The sequence below is a fragment of the Hesperophylax consimilis genome, chromosome 22, assembly GCF_061612785.1.
Source record: "Hesperophylax consimilis isolate HC1 chromosome 22, BYU_Hcon_1.0, whole genome shotgun sequence".
NCBI classification, from domain to species: domain Eukaryota; kingdom Metazoa; phylum Arthropoda; class Insecta; order Trichoptera; family Limnephilidae; genus Hesperophylax; species Hesperophylax consimilis.
Genome location: NC_142857.1, coordinates 15,832,363 through 15,855,818, shown reverse-complemented (window position 1 = coordinate 15,855,818; position 23,456 = coordinate 15,832,363). Strand labels below are relative to the sequence as shown.

Sequence of the window (23,456 nt, the reverse complement as noted above, 5' to 3'; positions counted from 1 at the left end):
CGCGCTCCCCGCTAGGCCAGTAGCGTTGTCCTTGTTTATCTACAGTTCGAGTATTTCTCAAGTTGGCAACGTTAATTTCTAATTTGTCTGATTCTGTGTGGTTTTCTCCCAGTTGCGTCATCGATCACCAGTTTTTCAAAAAATCAGGTAACAGCGATTCATTGTGCTATAAAACTATGTGTGGATGGATTGTAGTATCGGCAATGTACCCATTGCGCACTTTGATTGTCCCCGACATATAGAATAAAGCAAGATCTTCGTCCTTTCCAGGTGCCATGGCTGACAAGAAAATGACTTTATTCCCTGTTGTGAAGGCCCAGGAAGAGGCTGAACTTGTAGATCCCCAGCAAGCCCTAAGGGTGAGTAACATAGTAAATTGTTCTAGCTCTTTATATCCAAAAGAGATGGCTGGAATACCAAATAAAGTAAAGAATATTCCACTATACAACATAACCTAGTTTATCTTAGTATTCAATATTTTTTATTTAGAATACAGCTTGAAGTAACTTGTAAATACGGGTTTTCGTTTAATGTAATGAAATACGGAAAATAAATTATCAATTTATGTTGTTCCCAATCGGCTGTCATTATTTGACAGCTTTTGGGGCACTATCACATTGACATTTTAATCTATCTATCAACATTCCTTACTTCGACTGTAAAATAATTTTTAAGATTCATCAAGCTTAACAAACGACATTAGAACGCCTGTAATAATATTTTTGTTGCGCGCTGCAGTTGAAGTGTCTGGACCCAATGGTCAATATGTAGATCATTACATTGTGTAAGTTACATATGTCAGAGCAAAAACCCTATAAAGCCGAAAGTGCACGTTGACCCATTGCATTTGGCCAACATTGGCTGGTTAAAAACGGTCATGTCGTTTAGGCGGCAAATCGAAAATGGCACATTTTAAATCGTTAGAAAATTTATTCGTCAGCATAAAAATAAATTCATTATCTGATGGTTTCGGCCCTCTAACTGGTCGAATTCAAATCTTATGTTTCGGGCAAAATATCACGCATTCGTTCCTTGAAAATGTCAATCCCTGCTGGAATAGTTTCCCTATAGGCCGACAGAGCGCACCTCTGGCGGCATAATAGCGAATAATTTCATTTGAAATAATCCATAACAAATATGTACAATTTCATCTATTCAAACTACCGTTTTACTACGCATTTAAAAAGACAAAAAACATTTTTTTTTTTTTTTATATTTACTCCACACAGGAGGCCCTGAAGAAAATAATTTCCCTCAGGGCCTATGTCATCTTTGGGGATGCTGTGTGGAGGGTCTTTTTGTGGAGAGGAAGGAGTGAACATGGGTCTTGAAGAGTCCCATGTTGTAGGAGGGAGGAAACACAGAGGCCGGCAGTTCGTTCCACAGCCGAGCTGTTGAACTTAAGAACGAATCGTAGAAGCGACCCGTTCTCATGTGACAAGTGTCAACTGTGTACAAATGTTGGGCACGCGTTTGGCGTGTATCCCGACTACGCACCGGTGCCGAAGGGATCAATGACGCTAGTTCCTCAGAGCATCTTCCATTGTAATACCGATAGAACAAGGACAGCATACCTACCTGACGCCTGTGCTCTAAAGATTGCAGTCCGTTTGTTAAGATTGGGGAATCTATCAAACGGACCGCCCGTTTCTGCACAGAGTCAAGGGTTTTTTTCAGGTATTTTGGGGCTCCAGACCAGAGATGGCTGCAGATTCAACTTAATGACAATGAACTACAACTCTTTGCATTTACGATTTTTTTAAATATTGATATTTAATATTATTTACGTAAATAATAATTTCGCACGATTTTGACAGAACACCGATATGAAGTTCGCACATAATATGCGTTTGTTTGTAGGAAGTGTAGGCACTACTAACCCAGTAAAAGACATGAAACACAATCGGAAGCTAGAAACGCTTCTGTTAAAAATTGGGGATGATCCTTTTTGAATAAAAACTGGTTTTCTTGATACCACTTTACATTTATTTCAAACTATTGAAACAGGTACAATATTTATAAAGAAACTGTGCGTATAACACTGCTACGATCGCTCTGACTTATGAGCTTGTTTATTATCGAGTTATTGTTGAGAAAAGAACGAAAAAACACATAATGCGAGCCTTTTTAAAGACTTTAAAAAACCACCACATGTAAATAAAACATTTGTCATTGTGATATCTAGCAGTAAAAATGAAACCTGCTATACCGACCAAATTGACACTATTTTCTAAGCAAGGACTCACACCATTTTGGTTAAACGTAGTAACTTCAAATTTCTAGACTACAGATGTCGGTAGCCTGCAAAATTGAACATATTGCCAGGGGGCGGGATTCAAAAATTGCACTAAATTTTTGAATGATAATCTATTTAAAAATAAACTATAAAACAAACAGAATAAACTAAAAATTCTTAATCTAAATATACCACAAAAATACTAACAAAATAATTCAAAATAGCAGAAGTTAACAAAATAAAACCCCCTTTTTTTATGCCCTGCTGGTAAACTTATAAATTTAACTGTATAAATGCTGTTGAATTACTCTATTAATAAACTAAAAATAACTAGAAAATTATTAATCCTATTAAATAACCAAAAAAAAATTCAAAAATGACTAAATTACACACGTCTGCATACTAATTTTTACATATTTAAATAGTTCAATAACACAAATAATATAGTTTACACTGAACACAACACAATTATTGTTCTTTTTTTTTTTTCTTTCTTCTCAGGTCTTCTGCTTGATCCATCCAAGGTGGAGTCGAGAAGATAAGCATCATAGTGTAATGTACATAATCAATCCTTGGTAAGGTCCGGGACGTCAATTACAGGTTTAGTGTCTGAATCCAGGGGCATCAGACATATCTTTGTGATGGGCCTCACAAAGACTCCTTGAGGTGTTTTTAGGGTAACAACTCGTACTACTCCATCCGCTCCAGGGTGTGTATGCAGAATTCGGGCCATTTTCCATAAAGGTGGAGGTAAATGATCTTCCTTTAAAATCACCAGATCGTCTTTTTGCAGTGCCCGTTGAGTGCTGGTCTGCCATTTAGTTCTCTTTTGTAGTTCCATCAGGTAATCTTGCTTCCATCTAGACCAAAAAGATTGAATTAGCGAACTGATCCTCTGATATTGAGTTAGTCTGTTGTCCGGTATCGCCCGGACGTCTCTCTCAGGAATGATACAGGATTCAGTGCCTATAAGGAAATGGTTTGGGGTAAGAGGTTGGTAATCATGGATGTCGTCGGATAAGGAAGTTAATGGACGGGAGTTCAAACAGGCCTCAATCTGACAAATTAAGGTATATAAGAGTTCAAATGTTAATGAAGAATTGTTAGTGATTCTATATAAATGGAATTTTGCTGATTTTACTGCTGCTTCCCACAAACCTCCCTGATTAGGGGCTCGAGGGGTTATGAACTTCCACTCAATACCTCTGTTCACTAAATAATTTTGAATATTGTCGTTGTTTTCCCTCAAGCTGGTGTACAGCTCTTTGAGTCTGCTGCTAGCTCCTTTAAAATTACTAGCATTGTCGGAAAAGATCTTTTCAGGTTGTCCCCTACGGGATATAAACCTTTTTAAGCTGTTCAAAAAAGCATTGCTAGATAAATCCGAAACTAATTCCAAGTGAACGGCCTTGGTTGAGAAGCAAATAAAGATACATAAATACGATTTTGCGAGGGAAGCCTTCCTCAGCGTCCCACTTTTAATTAGAATTGGTCCGGCGTAATCTATTCCGGTGATAGCGAAAGGACGACTCGGCGTAATTCTTTCGGGTGGCAAATTTCCCATGATTTGATGACCGGTTCGGGGACGACATCTAAAACATACAACACATTTATGTAATATCTTTTTAATAGTATTTTTACCAAAGATGGGCCAAAATTTTAATCGTATTTTAGCTAACAAAGCTTGAGGTCCTGCGTGTAGGTTTACATAATGGTAGTGACGTATTATCAATTCAGTTAGCTTATGTTTAGCCGGCAAGATAACTGGGTGTTTTTGTTGGTAAGATAAATGTGTAGCCAAATTCAACCTACCGCCTACATATATTAGACCATCATGTAAGAAGGGATTAAGAGATTTTAAATTACTTTTCTTGTTGACGATGCCATGGTTTTTTAATTCTTTCAATTCCTTTTGAAAGGCGTGTATTTGAGCTGATCTCAATAGACATTTCAAGCCTGAATCCAATTCAGCCACACTTAAATTGTCTGAAATTTTACCCTTAACACTTCTGCAGTTATTGACAAATCGCAATACATACGCAGTAACTCTTTTCAATTTAATAAATGATGAGAATTTTTCAAATATCTCCCATTCTTGAATATCTGTGGATAATAGAATATTTTTGCCTTTGAGTTCAGGAGGGTTTGAACACGAAATATTTGATATAGGCCAAGCGTTGACTCCCTCGGTCAACCAACTTGGTCCATTCCACCATATTGCAGAATTTATCAATTTATCTGTAGTGGTTCCTCTTGAAAGTATATCTGCTGCATTGTCGGCTGATGATACATGTCTCCATAGATCTGGATCACTAAGTTCTTGTATTTCGGCTACTCGGTTTGCAACGAAAGTAGCCCATCTCGTAGGTTGACCTTTCAGCCAGCACAACGTTATCATGGAGTCACACCAATAATGTGTGTCGATCTCCACTATATTTAACGCTTGTTTTACGTTTTTAATTAATTTAGCCAGTAGCACAGCACTACAAAGCTCCAACTTGGGCAGGGAAATACACTTCAATGGCGCCACTCTTGATTTGGACGTTATTAAATGTGAATGCCGCTTACCGACATGGTCCACTGACACCATGTAAACGCAGGCTCCGTAAGCTTTCTCAGATGAGTCGCAAAAACCGTGTAGTTGTAGATATGTAGATTGCCTGCAAATAATTTTTCTTGGTATTTTCAACACATTTAGTTGAATTAATTCTTGAAGGTAGGACCTCCAGGGTGCTAATATTTCATTAGGCAATGGATCATCCCACGCTGCTTTAGACTGCCATAACTTCTGCATTATCAATTTGGCTACAACTATAATCGGTCCTAGAAGACCTAATGGATCGAAGGTTGATGCGATGCAAGATAATATCTGTCTTTTACTCTCGGTTCGACTTGATGGTTTCATTATTACATAAGAAAAATAATCAGATTCATTATTCCATATTAATCCTAATATTTTCTCAGTCTTTGGATTGTCAGTAATAATTTTTTCAGAATTGCCTGATTCGGCAATCTTAGCTTGGCCCGACTCGGCTGACAACTCCAAGACATTGGACCTCCATTTCCTCAAGGTCATCCCCGCAGACAAAAAGATGTTGATTAATTGCTCTTTTAACTCTCTACAGGATTCCATGTCATCTCCTCCGGTTAACAAGTCATCCATATAGAAGTCATTTTCTATGACCTGACTAGCTCTAGGAAAATTTATATTGTTATCCATACCAATTTGCCGTAGACTTCTAGTGGCTAAGAAAGAGGAAGGCCCCAGACCATATGTGACTGTCTTCAGACGGTAATGCTTGAGCACCTCCTGCGGCGACTCGCGCCACACTATCTTCTGCAGGTCACGGTCCGCTTCACACACATTAATCTGGCGGTACATCTTCTCGATGTCAGCCGTCAGTACTACTTGATGTTTCCTGAAATGCAATAGTTGGGTGCATAAGTCCTTTTGTATAACAGGTCCTGTCATCAAGGCGTCATTGAGAGAAATTCCATTTGAAGTTTTGGCGGAGCCGTCAAAAACGACCCTCACTTTAGTAGTAGTGCTTGATTCTTTTATTACAGCGTGATGAGGTAAAAAATAGGATTCACGATCCCCCTTTGACTGGTCACACACCTCCATATGACCTAATTCCTCATATTCACGCATGAATTGTATATATTGTGTCTTCAATTCGGGATTTGACACAAATTTTCTTTCTATATTTTTAAATCTTTTTTCAGCAGTGAGCAATGAGCTTCCCAGCTGATCAATGCATGCTCGACGCGGTAAACTTACTACGTATCTACCGTCGTCTTGTCTAGTATGAGTACTAGCAAAACTGGCTTCACAAGCCTTTTCTTCATGATTTAGAATCTTAGTGGGATTAATCTCCTCCAATTTCCAAAATTTTTCTATTTGGTGACTTATTTTATTTATAGATAAATTACAACAATCTGATACAGGCCTTTGCTTTGGGTACATGTGGATTGGTCCTGATATGATCCATCCCAGTTGCGTACGTTGAAGTGTTGGTCCCGATTCGAGTTTCAATCTATCGTTGGTTAGGATTTCCCAAAAGCTCTCCGCGCCCAACAGGATGTCGATGGGTGCAGCTATATTGAAGTTCGGGTCAGCTAGCTCCAATCCTCGTGGTAACTTGAAGTCTTTTTTCGCCATTGTCACTTGTGGTAAATTTGTTGTAATCTCCTGTAAAATCAGACATGATATTTCACTTTTATAATCAGTATGAAGCGAATTCATCTCCACTGAAATTCTCTTTTTTATGTGAGTGATGTTATTATGGATCCCAGAAACGGGTTTGTTTATCAATTCACATGGTAAATTTAATTTATTAGCAAATTCTGCTCTCATAAAATTTGACTGGGCCCCTGAATCAATCAGAATGCGGGCTTTAAAAATTTTATTGTTACTACCCACAACTCCTATGTTGGCAGTTGACAATAATATTATTTTTTTTGCTTTATCCGATGCAGAAAAATTCGATACTGAAACCTCGTTATCAGCATCCATATTGGAGGCCTCCCGCAGAGGTACCTCATTGTGTAGTAAGGTGTTGTGATTATCTTTGCCACAACGCCTGCAAGAAAAGGTTGCCTTGCAACTCTGTGCCTGGTGACCCACCTTTAAACATTTAAAACAAGCTTGGATTGATTTCGTAGCATCAATCCTCTCATGTAATTTTAATTTCAGAAATTTTTTACAATAATAAATATGGTGACCTTTCTCGTTACAATAAATGCAGCTGTTAGCCTTTACCGCTAAAAATACTGATGAATCTTTTTTGCAATTATTGTTGCCTAGTTGTGTTTTATGTAAGCTAGAAATTTTTTTCTCAGAAGCGTTCATCAGTTCCAATACTTGGGCTCTAGCAGATAAACATTTTAAGAATTCCTTTAACGTCGGTAATTCGTCTTGTAATATATATTGTTCCCAATTTTTTCGGGTAGTTGTGTCTAATTTATTTGATATTATATAAATAACCAATGGATCCCATTGATCTACCTTGACCCCGATATTTTGTAATGCCTTTAAACTAACGTTTGTTTCATCAATTAGATACCTCAATGCTACAGGCTCTTCTTGTTTCATGTCTTTTAATGAAAATAGAGCTTGGATGTGTTTATGAACGGTAGTTCTTAAATTTGCATAACGTTCATTTAATAATTCCCAAGCGGAAATGTAATTTAATTCAGAAATTTCTAGATTAGCAATTATCTTTAATGCGTTTCCCTTTAAAGTTGATTGCAAATAAAAGAATTTTTGTACGTTGCTTAAATTACTATTGCTATGGACTAAAGTCTTGAAGGTTTCGACGAAATTAACCCAATTTTTCTGATCGCCATGAAATTCCCGTAATTGGAGGTTGGGTAGTTTAATTTCCACCTTACTTTGATCGACGGATTCGATCGCGCCTTTGGCCGTTGCCAAAACTGAGAAATATTGGTTTTCGAAAGCTTCTCGTTGACTATAATTTTCAATTTCGTCTGAATCCGGTAACATTTCAATTTTCTGTTGAACTGCTTCGAATTCATCTAACAATGATTTCACCCGCTCATATCTTAATTTAATTTCATTTACCGACAATGCATTTAAGGAATCCGCGAATCGGGTTAGTTTTCCTTTGATTACGCCGCGTTTGTTTATTAATGACTTCATATTTTCCATTTTTAATTATATTTTGTTAATATCGGTTGACAATTATTTTATTTTAGCAAACACCCGTTTGAAAGAATACCACGACAATCTTGACAATACTATTTGAGAACACTATTCAATAATATTATATTCTTATTTTCAAGTGGGTAGTGATTTTATTTATAATATTGACTCTATTTAAGATTAATCTCGTTTAAATTACATGAGACCTGAATAAACATAAAATGGATGATAGGAAGGAAAGCACTGAATACTTATCTCAGATTTGCGATGTGGTCCACTTTCCTTAATGATTTCCAGTTTCAATCAATTTTGTATCCTTTTGGCTGCTGGTTCTTTGTTTTTTTTTACATACAATCTCCTGATCGTAATCCGGTTGAAGGATCAAATGTTAAAAATTGGGGATGATCCTTTTTGAATAAAAACTGGTTTTCTTGATACCACTTTACATTTATTTCAAACTATTGAAAACAGGTACAATATTTATAAGGAAACTGTGCGAATAACACTGCTACGATCGCTCTGACTTATGAGCTTGTTTATTATCGAGTTATTGTTGAGAAAAGAACGAAAAAACACATAATGCGAGCCTTTTTAAAGACTTCAAAAAACCACCACATGTAAATAAAACATTTGTCATTGTGATATCTAGCAGTAAAAATGAAACCTGCTATACCGACCAAATTGACACTATTTTCTAAGCAAGGACTCACACCATTTTGGTTAAACGTAGTAACTTCAAATTTCTAGACTACAGATGTCGGTAGCCTGCAAAATTGAACAGCTTCTTCGATTGTAAAATTAGCCAACAAATCTCTAATCTGACACGTACTTATATGTATAATAAAATGATAGGTTAGGTTAAGTTATTATGGGTTAGCTGTTGTTAGTATCACTTAAACTGGGCGAAGCCCAACGAAGTGCCGCCCGCAGGGCCTAGCAGCAGAAAGCCCGCGGAGCGGGTTTTTAACTGCTAGTCATTATTATCATCCTCATTTTTCGAGAATAAAAAAATAAAGGGAAATACCCTATTCTGTGTTGGTTATTTGATCTTCTTTTTTAATGTGAAAACCGCATAAGAGTCTCAACTGCTCTCAACGGTCTGGCGCCAGTGAGACTACGGCATCCCCAATTGGGGCGTGTTGTGAGGCTGAGGATATCGAGAGGGGAGGAGGAAGGTGGGGGGTACCTGGCTATTCAGATCTGGTTAAAGCCATTTCAAGAAACGTTTCTGCATGGTGGTCTTACACCAGGGCGATACTGAGAGTATCTTCCACTCTGGTACGTGGCGTAAATACTATATGTTATTTTTAAGTGAATAAATTGTAAATTAACTCAAATAAAATTTACTTGCACACACTGGGATTTGAACCTGTGACCTTCGAATTGCTAGTCGAGAGCCTTGCCCCTAGACCATGGAGGCCGTCAAATCTAGATGAATGTGGAAATCATCATAGCCACGGCAATTTATTTGTACAGCACATGTAATTATTAATCATCGTAATTCGTAAACGTAAATAATCAACACAACTGTCTCCGCTGAACGCGTATTGCGAACTGAAGAGTGACAACGTGTGAACACTGTTAGCGGATTGGCGCCAAAATATTTTGATGTGCGCATGAAGACCGACAATAATCAGGTGGACCGGCCAACGTTGGCGGACAATGCATGCAACCGCCAAGCCGTCCTGTACACTTGGGCCAGCACATTGGCCCAATGTGGACTGGCCACATAATAATAATAATACCTCCAACTTCTGACGTTTTCCATGCATTCTGATGGCAGCATACTACACTAGCGCCTTCTAGCTGCATGAGTTGTGCGCCTTGGTTTTCTTTCAAACAATAAAATTTGTGCGAAATATTTTCTCGTTAGAAAATTACAAATTAATATTGTGCAAATTATGTAAATATTAATATATTATAGTAAATTAATATTATATATAAAAATATATTATAGTAAATTAATATTACAGTGGTGCCTCACACAACGAACGCCTCGCACAGCGAATGCTGCACACAACGAACTTCCTTTTCGTTCATTTCACGATTCATACAACGAACTTCGCTTCACACAACGAACTTCGCTTCACACAACGAAGTCGCCCGATCTTCTACGATCACTGCCGATTAATTGCATCCTCCCGCGCAGGCAGTCGTTAGACTCGTTAGTCACTGCGTAGTACGCTTAACTTACGCACGTATCGCAGCAATCGTTCTTCATTACGAATTAAATCGCACACGTATCACGGCAGTCGTCCTTTTAAGATAAACTCAACATTTTTTTTATATGATGGGTTCTAAAAAAAGCAGGAAGGTGATTTCTCTTGAAATGAAACAGGAAATAATTAGAAGGAGTGAATGTGGGGTAAAACAGTGTGACCTCGTCAAAGAGTTTGGCCTCAACAAGACCACCATTTTCACCATTTTGACAAACAAGGATGCAATAAAATCAGCCAAAGTAGCCAAAGGAGTATCAAAACTATTTAATGAAAAACATAGATCTTCAATCCACGAGGAAATGGAGAGGCTATTAGCGATTTGGATTAAGGACAGGCAGGTGAAAGGTGACGTAACAACCCAAGATATTATCTGTTACAAGGCCAAGATAATTTATGAAGATCTAAAGAAAAACATCCCTGGAAGTAGCAGCAATCAAGATAATAAAGAAGATTTCAAAGCCAGCAGGGGGTGGTTTTTTAGATTTAAGAAAAGGTATGGAATCCACAGAGTTAATATGCATGGTGAGGCTGGCAGTGCTGATAAAAAAGAAGCAGAAAAGTTCTCTATTAATTTTCAAAAATTTATTATGGATGAAGGATACTGCCCACAACAAGTGTTCAATGCCGATGAAACGGGTCTTTTCTGGAAAAGAATGCCTTTTTTCTTTCTCTCTTCTTTCTTTTTTTTATGTCATCTTACCATATTTTATGCTACAGAACGAATTATTTTTTTTAACATGTATTGTTATGGGAAAACGCGTTTCACATAACGAACTTTTCGCATAACGAACTTGCTCCTGGAACGAATTAAGTTCGTTGTGTGAGGCACCACTGTATATATAAAAAATTATATTATAGTAAATTAATTTTATGTATATGTATATCAATATATTTAATATATTTGATAATTCATAGCACATACAAAAATGTGTTTAGAACATCAGCTTGGATGAAGATTTATAACTTCAACATGAACACAGAATACTACATGAAACTGACTCAGCTTTGCTGAATTAACCTTAAATTTTTATAATTATATTTTCATGGTTTAATCCACTGTTTATACTCCATTCTTCTCTCGAGCAGTTCATCCACCTCTTCTTTGGTCTGATGGTCATGATTTTCAGTGTCCTGTCATCTGGCATCCTTTACACAGCACTTGTCCAGCCCCCATCGTGTATTTGAGACATACAGAATATTATGTTTTTTTTTTTTTTTTTTTTTTTTTTTTTATTTAGGAGAAAAAACAGATACAGATGTCAATTGACAAGAATATACAAAACATCAACTAGAGAATTTACCTGCATCCAAACTATTTCTCACGAATTAACTTAAACAGCAGTTAAAAAACATTTACAAATATTTTGACTTATAAATAGGGGAAAAATATATACATAAGAATATTATTTTACAAATAGAGATATGAAAGAAATGCGCAATATCCTTATAAGAATTTACAAATTATTTTTGAAAAAATTTAGAGAGTAAAACAAAAAAAAAAAAATATATATATATATATAAATAGATAAACAATGTTAAACAGAAATTAAAAAATATATACATATTTAAACAAGTATGTCTAAGTTTTTTACTGTGAACTTTGTAGGAAAACAGTCTTCATTTTTCTACTAAAAGTAGTGCGTGTATCAAAGAATAAGTCAGAGTCCTTGAGGTTTTGGTTCTGATTAAGTGATTCGCACATTCTTCTGATTGGATCCCTGACACCAGCATTTGTACGCGTCCTGCTAATGTGGAATAAGTCGTTAAGCCTTGTTACTCTGGGAAGTTTATTAATTTCAGTAAGTCGGGACAGTCAATAACGTTGTTACAGATTTTATACAGAGTCATGAGATCAAGGTATGTTCGCCGGTTAGATAGAGTGGAGACTTTATAACTCGAGAGCATATTTATGTACCCGCGTTTGGGTGCGCTCATTCTGTAATTGAGGCAACGCAGAAATTTCTTTTGAATACTTTCAATATTTTCTTTATAGATATCGTAAAGTGGATTCCATATGGAGGTGCAGTATTCAAGTTGAGAACGGACCAGAGTGTGGTAAAGAAGAAGATATGTTTCAGGTTTTCGAAATTCACGGCTGTTTCTGATGACAAATCCTAGCATGCTGTAAGCTTTATTCACAATATTATCAATGTGCGCATCGAAGTGGAGTTTGGAATCAAAAAGAACGCCTAGATCTCTTATACAGTAAACGCGCTCGAGTAAATAATTACCAATACAATAATTGTGTTTGATAGCGTTGTGGTTTTTAGTAAAACTTATTTGTTTACATTTATTGTAGCTTAGGTAAATTTTGTTTTCATTGCAAAACGTTTCGAACCTTACTAAGTCGCTTTGTATGAGCAGACAATCGTTTAGATTCCGAACAATGGCAAATATTTTTATGTCATCAGCGTACAAAAGATATAAACAATGCACGAAACATTTAGTAACAGTGTTAATAAAAAGAATAAACAACAGCGGACCCAGGATTGACCCCTGAGGCACGCCAGAAGTAACTGGTTCCCATGTAGAAGTGTGTCCTCGTAATGATACGGCTTGTTGTCTTTTTGTTAAATATGAGATAAACCAACGTAATAAATTTCCTCTAATTCCGTTGTACATAATTTTTTTGATAAGAATAAGGTGGTCAACCTTGTCAAAAGCTTTTTTGAAATCGCAATATATTGCATCTACCTGGTGGCCTCGATCCATACTAGTAAATAAGAAATTTGAGTAAATAAGTAAATTACTCATGGTAGATTTGCCTTTTACAAACCCGTGTTGTTGTTCAGTAATTTTGGCAGCAAGCTGGGGATATATATTGTTATGGACAAGTCTTTCCAATAGTTTAGGGATCGCCGAGAGAATGGATATTGGTCTATAGTTTTCCACTCTTTGACGCGAGTCACCCTTGTGGACCGGTATAATATATGCCAACTTCCACCTATCAGGGAAAACTCCATCACTCAGGCATTTATTAAATATTATGGTAAGCGGCACACACAGTGACGACGCAGCAGATCTAAGGAAAAACGCCGGTATTCCATCGTGACCCGCACCCTTGTTTATGTCCATCGATTTTAAACTCGAGTGCACTTCTTTTTCCGTTAGTTTAATTGTGTGAATGTGCGCAAGTCCAGAGTCCTGAACTTCCTCAAGTTGGTCAATGTTAATAATTGGGTCATTGATAGAGGAAGGTTCAAATGTTGACTTAAAGAATTCAGAGAACATATCACAAATTTCCTGGGCATCGTCAGATTTGCGCCCTTCGAAGGACATTGCAGCAGGGTATCCATCAGACGATTTTAATGAGGATATGTATGACCAAAAGCTTTTGATGTTATTTTGAAATGAACTTTCGATGTTGTCAAAAAATAACCTTCGGGTTTCATAAGTCAATTTTTTGTATGTAGCACGTAAGAAGGAAAATTCACGATAATCAGAAAGACCTTTATATGTCTTCCATTTGAGCCAGACTTTATCTTTTTTCCTTGATAACCTAATAAGTTCTGGAGTAAACCATATGGGGAATTTGTCATTTCGTCGTGCCAATACTGGAATAAGCTTATCAATTACATTGTTTATTTTTAAATAGAATCGATCTACTGCTTTTTCGGCTGATAAATTTGCGATTTCAGATAACCAATCAATACAATTAATGTCCTCATTAATCTGAGCATAATTAGCTTTCCTGAAATTGCGCCTACGCTGTATTTTGTTTTTGATTTTTGGTTGAATTACGAAGGATATATCAAATTCAAGGGCTGGGTGGTGTCTATCCTCTGAGATGAGAGGGTTGTTGCTACGTGTAACATTTGTTTCACGACTGTAGAATACGAGGTCTAAGTATTTTTCATTATGGTTAGGTATACAGTTATATTGGAATAAGTCCATCAATGACATTGCTTGAAGCAACGTTTTCGATGCAGCCGTATTTGAGGAGGCGAGACCTTGACTGCTGTTTTCGGAAAATGACCAAGTCAGAGTTGGTAGATTCATATCTCCTAGTACACAAAAAGTATTATTTGGTTGTGATGAATATACAGATTCCAGGTTTTTGGAGAACGTATCATAGACCGTAGGTTGTGAGGCAGGAGGTATGTATACTGCACATATGATGAGATTGAAAGACCTTACCGGAATAGAAATGAAGATTTGTTCGATTTGACCATTTTCCCAGTCATCGAGCCGGGAAGATGCAAGCTCCTTGCGCACTGCTACCAAAACACCGCCTCCATCCATTTTACCAGTGAGTGTACGGTCCCTGTCACGTCGGAATACCGTGTAACGCGAATCTATGAATTCAGCAGTATTTATATTTGCTACAAGCCATGTTTCAACTATAACTATAACGTCGTAGTTATTCGATAATACATTAATTAGTAGCTCCTGGGTTTTGGTCCTAATACCACCACAGTTCTGGTAATAAACGGTTATAGATGATGATGAGATCATTTCACCAGAGTGGGAGTGCCGTTTGACATATTCCACAATCGCACGAGTGATACATTATGCAGGGCATATGAGGCTTCGAAATTACATAAAAAACATAGACTACTTATTAGATCAATGAATGTGAAATATGTTGACATTTTAGAATGTGAATGAATATGTGAGAAACATGGTATTGGTTTAAAGTTATAGGGATATTGCGCGCTAAACAAAAATATAAAGTAGCTTTGAAAGAAACAAATTACAGGATACAGAATACTGTGAGAAAGCGGATACCAAAGACAGCAGTAACATGTTTGTAGTCACATGTTTTGCTGATCATGTGTGATTATCTTTTGAAGGTCTCCCTCACGGCGAATGGTGAAAACCCGAGAGAGATCGTTTCTCTTCGCCAGAATACTGCCGTTCCGCACCCATATGTATTTAAAGCCGTTAGCTTTTCCGGCGGCTCGTGTTTTGGCAAATAGGATTTTATTTTTCAATGTAAGGTGCTCGTTTATATAAAAATTGGTGGTGGGAGCACCAAATCCTAATGGTTCCGTGGTAAGGCCGCGGCGAGTCCTTGCTGCAGCGATGACATCATCACGAAGTCGTTTTGTGGATAGCTGTACGACTATATTGCGCGGACGGTTGGAGGGCGAGGAGTGGCCGCGAGCGACGCGATGCGCAGAAACCACATAGCTACTTGGAAGCGGGACGTTAATGTTGGATCCTATTTTCTCTATTAATGTCATCAAATTTTCGCCCTTTGCTTCGGGAATCCCATGGATGTCTACATTGCATATTCTGCTGCGCTGCTCCATCTCATCTTGTGCATCTCGGAGTGACTGGACTTCTTGCCGGAGGTTTGAGTTTTCTTCTTGGAGAACGCTCACACATCCCAGAATTTTTGTGTATTGGTCCTTCCACTCGTTAGATAGCGCATCTAATTTTAACTGAACAGCGTCAATTGCTTTCTTGTTTTCAGTGCGCATGATTTCAAGTTTCGACTCAAAAAATTGATTAATGAGTCAGTGTCAATGTTAATCATTGACTGATGCGCCGACGGTGAATCAATAGGGCCAGACGTGGTTGCTAAAGGTGAAGATGTATCTTTCTTTGCACTGCAAACCTTGCGAGTTTTAGACATTTTGGTTGATTTATATCTTAGTTTGTAGGTAGGTTTCTTATAGTTGTTCAGAAATACCCCTTATTGAGTTAAAATTAATTTAACTTATTTGTCTATGACAAAAAAAAACCTCTTCACAAATTCAAAAAGATTTCAAAAATTCAAAAACATAAATTGTCTGTGGTTATAGCTTACAATGACAGTGAATTCGTTATGCGTAATTTTTCAGGGCAATATGTAAAGTTGTTTCGCACTGTCAACACGAAATACACTATTATTTTGATTAATTTTTCACTAGTTTATATGTTTCAACTTTGATTACTTGCTAAATTTGCTTAAATTTCACTACTTTTGTCATTAAATATGGATCTGTCAGAATCAGCTGTTGTTTTCACTTGTCCATAGACAATGTTGGTTTCATTCTGCCTAAGATTCTTGAATTTTTCGGTAAATTTACCAACCAGCTGTATTTTGCGTCAATTGACCGATACAAAAATTTAATATCCTTGCTGCAAATCTGTAATCTCGATGAAAATCCCTAGAAGTGTGTGATCTATAACTATTTGAAAGAAAACTGTTGTGGCCAATATGCGTAAGACCTTTTTTTGGCTACTAAGCCCCATAAAGGCCAATGCAATTCATAGTAAATATACAGAAAATAGGGACACGCTTAATACGCACAATTTATTTCAAAAACCACTTTGTATCAGTTAGATCAGGGCTTCCCAAACTTTTTTCAACTGTGACGCCCTTGGGAAGTTGCCATATATTTGCGACGCCCCCCCCCATCCCCGGTGACTAAAAATCTAAGCCCCCGCCGCTCATTTGTACCAAGCGTAGTATTTTGAAGCCCCCCCCTGAACGAGTCACGTAGTATGGGGACGTTACCTAATAACAATTTGTCAGAAAAACTCCAAATAGTATCTTAATTTTTTATTAGAAAATAAAGAACACAACATAAAAACAAAAATGGAAGCAAACAAAAAAGATAAAAAAGCAATTTTTTTCTTTGGTATTAATGAGAAGGGTGTGCTTGCTTTTCTGAGCATAGTTTCTCAAAACGAGGTTGAAGTTTCGAAATCGCCACTCTCGTATCTGCCTCTAAATTTATTTTTGATCTGTACTTATTCTTAATTACTGCAACTGCAGAGAAACCTGTCTCACACAAGTATGATGTCGCAAACGGTAATAAAACCCTTAACGCTGCAGTGCTGATGGAACGATATTCTTGATAAACTGAGCTCCAAAATTCACATTCTCTAAAATGAGTCGGTCGCGTCAACACAGACAGCCAACCTATTAGCGTCTCCCACACGCATACTTCAGAGCGACCGAGTCCCGCGCCACTTCAGGCGCAGAAAAGTAAAGACCGATAGGTTTACAGCGCAGTTCACTGTGAGACCTTTCTGCGCGGCGGCCTGAAGTGGCGCGGGACTCAGTCGCTCCGAAGTGTGCGTGTGGAAGACGCTATAAAGATTGCCTCACGACGCCCCTGGGATGATCCCGCGGCGCCCCGGGGCGTCGCGACTCACAGTTAGGGAAGCCCTGAGTTAGATAATGATTAGAAGTAAGTATTTTAGTTTCTGGAAATAGAAAATAATGCATTATAGTAGCTATTTCATTAAAAAAACATACATTTTCTAACGGTCTTTTCTTCACACTGTTTTGTCATAATAATATTAAAATAGTTTATATTTGTTAAACTTAAACTAAGAACCTATTTTAGGATCATAGGTTCATATTTTGGGTTAAATAAGAGAAGAAAATAACCAACTTAAAAACCATCACATTAATAACAATGGCCTATCAACCTGTTAACCCGGCAATTCCGTTTTGAATTACGCAGCATAACACGGGCGCGAACTCCTTCACTAGGACGTATCAGTACGTCATGCCCGGTGGACATAATTTCATATTATTATTTTTTTCATTTATGCATTATAAAAATGAAAACATCGAATTGAAAAAATAGAAACTGTACAAACAATTATAAAGAATACAAAAAATATAAAAAGGATTTTAATTACAGAAAAATAAACAAAAGCACAGAGATAAAAGAGAAACATTGAGTTTAAAAAATTAAAAACTCAATTTCCGTGTGATATGCTCGGAAATATACGTCCCGCTCGTTCCAGGGCGCAACATATATTTCAAGAATGTATTTATATGTCCTACCCGTACCCGATACTGTTTACGTTTGACGTATATATACATCCCGCCCGGTTAACAGGTTAATAACTATTAAAGCGCATTATTTTTTATTGCCGGAAACTGAAATATTTACTTCTCATTATTATCTAACTATTACAAAGTATTTTTTATTAAGTGTGTCCCCATTTTTTGTAATTTACTAAATTGATTTTATGTTCAAGAAATAATTTGAATGTTTGTGAAATTTTGATTTTGATTTATTAAATAAGAGAAAATTAGAAACATGCTTTCTTGGAAGCAAGGTCTACTGTTCGCAGAACTACTAGTGTATTTATTGGTATTATTTATTTTGCAGGAAAAGTGCTCCCAGGAGAAGCACGCCCAGGGTCTGTACTCCAAGCTGCAGACTTGCAATGAGCGGGTTCTATCTCGCTCGAAGACCGCCGAGACCTGCACCGAGGAGCTGTTTGACTACTTGCATGTGTTAGACCACTGCGTCACCGAGAAACTCTGGTCCAAGCTGAAGTAAACCAAAAAAAACGCCATCATTATTTATTTACCATCAGCACGCGGCAGTTATGTTAATTTATGGGAAATCTGTACACAATATTGTGCACTAATATTTGTTAATTATGTATATAGTAAAGACAATTAAACCAAATTGTTGAAACAATAATTTTTATTCATTCTGTTCTTTTTTAACGTTGTTGACTTTTTGTATGTCTGAAAAACATTTCAATCACGGAAGAAATAAAATTCTAAGGAACGGTAAACAGACCAGACACTAGGCGAACCGGGCAACTACTCGATATGGACAGAACCTCACTGAGGGAACTGGTAGGACTACTAACGGGAAATTGCCTTCTCCGGAGACACATGCAGTTGTTGGGAGTGGAAAACATCAATAGATGCAGGAAATGTAAAGAAAGAGGATTTAGAGACTCCAATTCACCTTTGGCGCCAATGTCCTGCCCTGTTGGGAACAAGGCTCAGATACCTTGGAAGACACATTGTAGAACCAGAAGACATATCCAATGACAACCCTGTTGAACTTTATAAAAGGGACCAGGTTACTGTTAAAGGAATGAGGTAAAATGGGAGACAGCACAATGGGTCTATGGCCCAAGTGCTTGCTGGAACTATACGTCAACCGTCTCCTATTTATAAAAAAAAGGGAACGGTTAAACATTAGATAGTAATAATGGATGGCCCTGATATATTAACACATTTCGGGCTGGTATTTTTTGCGCTGGTGCTACGCTGTCTCTGGGCGAAAATAAAAGTCCCACATGAATTTCTTTAATTTGTTGTAAATCGCTATATCTACGTAGTAACTCGGCATACCGAAGCTATAAAAGTACTAAACGAAAATCGAATATTATTGGAAATGAAACTCAATTAATCTTTTAATATGTTTATTATGGTCCGCCTATCGGTATTTGCACATACCTGCTTTCTTTAAATACGCCCGACATCTCTCGCTCCCTTGCACATAGGAGTTGAGTGGGGCGGAACAGAGATAGAGATTCGAATCGGGTTTCAGTCATAAAAACACTCATTCCAGGAATTGAATTATTACAATAACAAATAATATAATACTATCCTTTTGTTGAAATACCGATGCAAACGAAAGCCACAAAGATAAATATAAAAAGAAGACTTGCATTACAATTATCATCGCATTTTAATGGAAAAATTAGAACACTTGGGAATAAGCGGCAACTTTCTCGAATGGCTTAGAAGTTACTTATCATACAGAAAATTATCTGTAAAAATTACCTCCACAACTTCTTACACTTTTTTTGCCTCAAGTGGGGTCCCCCAAGGTTCCCACCTAGGACCAATTCTTTTCCTACTATTTATTAATGACATTTCACTAATTTTCGATAATATTCACTTTCTTCTATTCGCCGATGATCTAAAGATGTTTAAATCGATCGGTAATTCTTCTGATTGTTTAACTCTACAAATGAACTTAAATAAACTTTATGAATGGTGCATCGTAAACAAATTACATCTTAATATCAACAAATGCCAAACGATCAGTTTCCATAGATCTAAAACCCCTTTATTATTCGACTACTCAATTAACAATGCCAATCTAAAAAGAGTTTTTGAATTCAATGACCTTGCAGTTATCTTTGACTCCAAATTACGCTTCTTGAATCACATTAATAGCATTACCAGTAAGGGATTACAAATGCTTGGATTTATTCTCAGAATCGCTAAAGACTTTAATAACATAAAAACTATAAAATTACTATACACGTCTCTGGTTAGAAGTCAGGTTGAATACAATGCAACCATTTGGTGTCCTCATTTCAACTCTCATTGTTTACAAATTGAAAAAATTCAAAATAAATTTTTACGTTTTATTAATTTCAAAATTGGTATTCCTATTATTGAAATCAATTATGTCAATTTACGCAGTAAACTTAACTTATCGAAATTATCTGAAAGGCGAAAAATATTTCATCTCCTTTTATTATATAAAATTGTTCATTCAAGGTTAGACTGCCCTGACACTATAAACTTGCTATCTTTACATATACCTCCAAAATATACTAGACGGAATATTTTATTCTACAACAATAACTTCGCTACGAATTCTGTGTTAGAAAGAATACATAGGTTGGGCAATGAACTAAGTGATGTCGCTGACATATTTAATTTGAACTTCAATACATTTAAAGCCAAATTAGTCCATCACTTTTTAAATGTAAATAATGTATGAGAAATCATTATATTTTATTTCGATTTTCTATTGTTTTTTTTATACTGTTGTTAAAATGAAATTTGTAATTTTTATGCACTTAAAAGCCCAATAGGGCGTCAATAATAAAAAAAAAATCGAAAATTATGTACATATAGTTAGGACCTTTACAAAAAGATTGGTATTCAAAATTCATATAAAAACATTGAATAATTCCATCTTTTCTGCTGTTGAAATGAGGCCGGCACATAAGGTAGAACTTCCCTTCCCGGCGTTAAGCATCAATCGACCGAACGGGTGGAATTACCTTTCCCGGCCGAAGTATGTTAACTACCACTTTCATGTTCCCACCATTAGATCAAGGTTCTCTAGTATGTTCATATTATTGTGACAATTATACTGCGGTGTCAGGCTAAAGTTCTGTTATAAATAGATACAACATTCGTAAATCTTATGGTATGTTAGCTGATGTTTTTGGTATGCCTCTATTGAAGTATAAAGCTGTACTAATTAAAATTTTTACCAATGAATAGATCTCAACAACAGCGCCACCTATCGGGTCCAAAACTATCCTATATTTCAAGCTGGAACCAACCATACACGTTCACAAAATTTCATTGAAATCGGTTGAGCGGTTTCGGAGATTAACGTGTATGAACATGGTGACACGTAATTTTAATATATTAATATACATAGAATTTATAAATCCACATTTAACAACTAATAAAACACACCGTTTGGTTGGTATGACTAAACCTGCAGTTTCATCACAACCTGTCTAAGTGAATATTATATCTATGGTGTACATCATCCTGGTTGCCATTTCATGGAGAATTCCCTAAAATGTGGGAAATTTCTAAGATTTTCAAGAATTGGGTTTTTTGTGGGGGTAATGCGGGGATTCTGGGCATTTCTTGATTACCCAACCATATTGAAAAATAATGATTACGCATTATACTTCGTTTTCATTCGCAGCAAATTTTCAAAGAAAGTATATTTTTAAAGCCTGAACGAAAGACATAATCCGAAATTGACTGGATAATAAAAAAAAACAAAGCTAATTTGAATAGAATTTTGTTTCGTTTTAGAGATACAGGAACTTGTGGGGAATTTTAAAATATCTTAATCTAATGTGGGTATTTTAGAACATATGCATTGGCAACTCTGGTCCACATTTACATTTGAACCGATGAAAATACTTTAATGCAGGTTTTTAAACACCGGTAAATTTTTTATCAGGATGCATTTTTGCACTTTGATTCATCACGATAACATTAGTGACAAGATTCTAACATTTTACCTAGTGTTCTTCGATGTTAAAAGCGGGTAATCATAACAATAAAAAACATCTTGACTCCAACACAAAATGAAAGGCCAGTTGAAAAAAAACGTAGGCTTGTTGAGACTGGTCATTGGTGACATCACGGATCACGTCCAATTCAATGCGCTTTTTGGAGACCCGAAAAATTGTTTAAAAAAACTAACTATTACAATAAAAAAATATACAGGTATTTAAGTACGAAGGTCCATTATCGATAAAGAAATGGACTGCAGTTCTTCATTACTAAGTAAAGTGAAGCGCAGCGAAGTTCTAGTGCGGTTCGACCTTAAGGGATTATTTATTAGGCGTGTTCCATAGATTATTTCTTGACTGCAGGACTACACTTATTTTAATGTGATAAGAGTTACAGCTATCCAGAGCCAGTGAAACTATGGCATCCCCTGGGAATGTTGTGATGGAGAAGGAGAGAGGAAGGATGGACACCTGGTTAAAGAAATTGGGTAGAAGAAATAGGAAAAAAGCAATGGAAAGTGGAAAAATACCAAGTAAATGACAAGACAGACTAAAGAAATATAGCTTTTCATACGAAATGCCTAAATTTATTTGAAAAATAACAAATACAATAAAATTACTATTATTTTAATATTATGTATGGAATGATTATGGTGCTTTCAAAATTAAGCTTTATTGCAAATTAAAAAGCCTGTAGCATTCACCTCCAAACTGAAAACTATAATTGAGTTTGAATGTCAAAAAGTAAAGTGGGGTACCAACTGTACAATTTGTTTCAGACCAATTTATCATAATTATATTACTTCATTGAATCCTGTATACTCACTGATTGAAACATTACTTCATTATTGACTCCTGTATACTCACTGATTGAAACATTGCTTCAATATTGAATCCTGTATACTCACTGATTGAAACGGATTAAGATTAGCCTCAAAATAATTACAAATCAAATAAAAATATTAAACTGTTTCAAATTATTCACTAAATATTTCTTTTAAATAACATGTTACAGGAAGCTATTTGTCAAGGAATATTTTAAAATGACATGGTAAATTTCATTCTTAAAAATCGGATAGGAAAATATTTCAAAATTTAAGCAACTAAATAAAATAAAACTATTTGTTTTGCGTAATTACATCTTTACCGGTATTTTGAGGCAATTTCAACCTTACCGCCACCAGCACTAGGAGTATATGACTTCTTCTGAATATCCATTATTATGATGTCAAAAACAATATACAGGGTGTTAAGGGATGTACGTGACTTGAGTGATTCCTGACATTATTAGGAGTAAAAAATGTAAATAAAATTTTGGAATCCGGTGACATTTTTCCAATTTAAAACATAAAAAATCAATAGGTATTGGACAGTTAGGATCGGGGTGAGGGTTTGGTCGGTTACTGGGCTGAGTGACCAGTGACGACATGTGAAAGAATTTTTTTTTAAATGGTTTTGAAAAAAAATAAAACGTACAAAGGATTCCAGAATTTCATGTATATTTTTTACTCCACAGGAATCACTGGTTAAAATAAATCAAGAATGTCCCTTAACACCCTGTATAATGTACATTGATTTTCACTTATTCAATTCAGTTCACATAGTTTTCTGTATTTGT

At 36.3% G+C, this 23,456-nt stretch overlaps 2 protein-coding genes across 2 annotated transcripts; one reads left to right on the top strand and one right to left on the bottom strand.

Annotated features, from left to right (window-relative positions):
* The first annotated feature begins 33 nt into the window (after positions 1 to 33).
* On the top strand, positions 34 to 18,507 carry UQCR-11 (Ubiquinol-cytochrome c reductase 11 kDa subunit). The gene is made up of 3 exons (XM_089644936.1): positions 34 to 147; positions 271 to 359; positions 18,187 to 18,507. Exons 2-3 carry the CDS (start codon positions 276 to 278, stop codon positions 18,358 to 18,360), a joined length of 258 nt encoding a protein of 85 aa, XP_089501062.1. The 5' UTR covers positions 34 to 147; positions 271 to 275; the 3' UTR covers positions 18,361 to 18,507.
* LOC149412902 (uncharacterized) lies at positions 2,152 to 7,577 on the bottom strand. Its single transcript, XM_089645636.1, has 2 exons — positions 5,459 to 7,577; positions 2,152 to 3,096 (listed from the first exon to the last, which is right to left on the bottom strand). Exons 1-2 carry the CDS (start codon positions 7,329 to 7,331, stop codon positions 3,077 to 3,079), a joined length of 1,893 nt encoding a protein of 630 aa, XP_089501762.1. The 5' UTR covers positions 7,332 to 7,577; the 3' UTR covers positions 2,152 to 3,076.
* Positions 18,508 to 23,456: the final 4,949 nt, after the last annotated feature.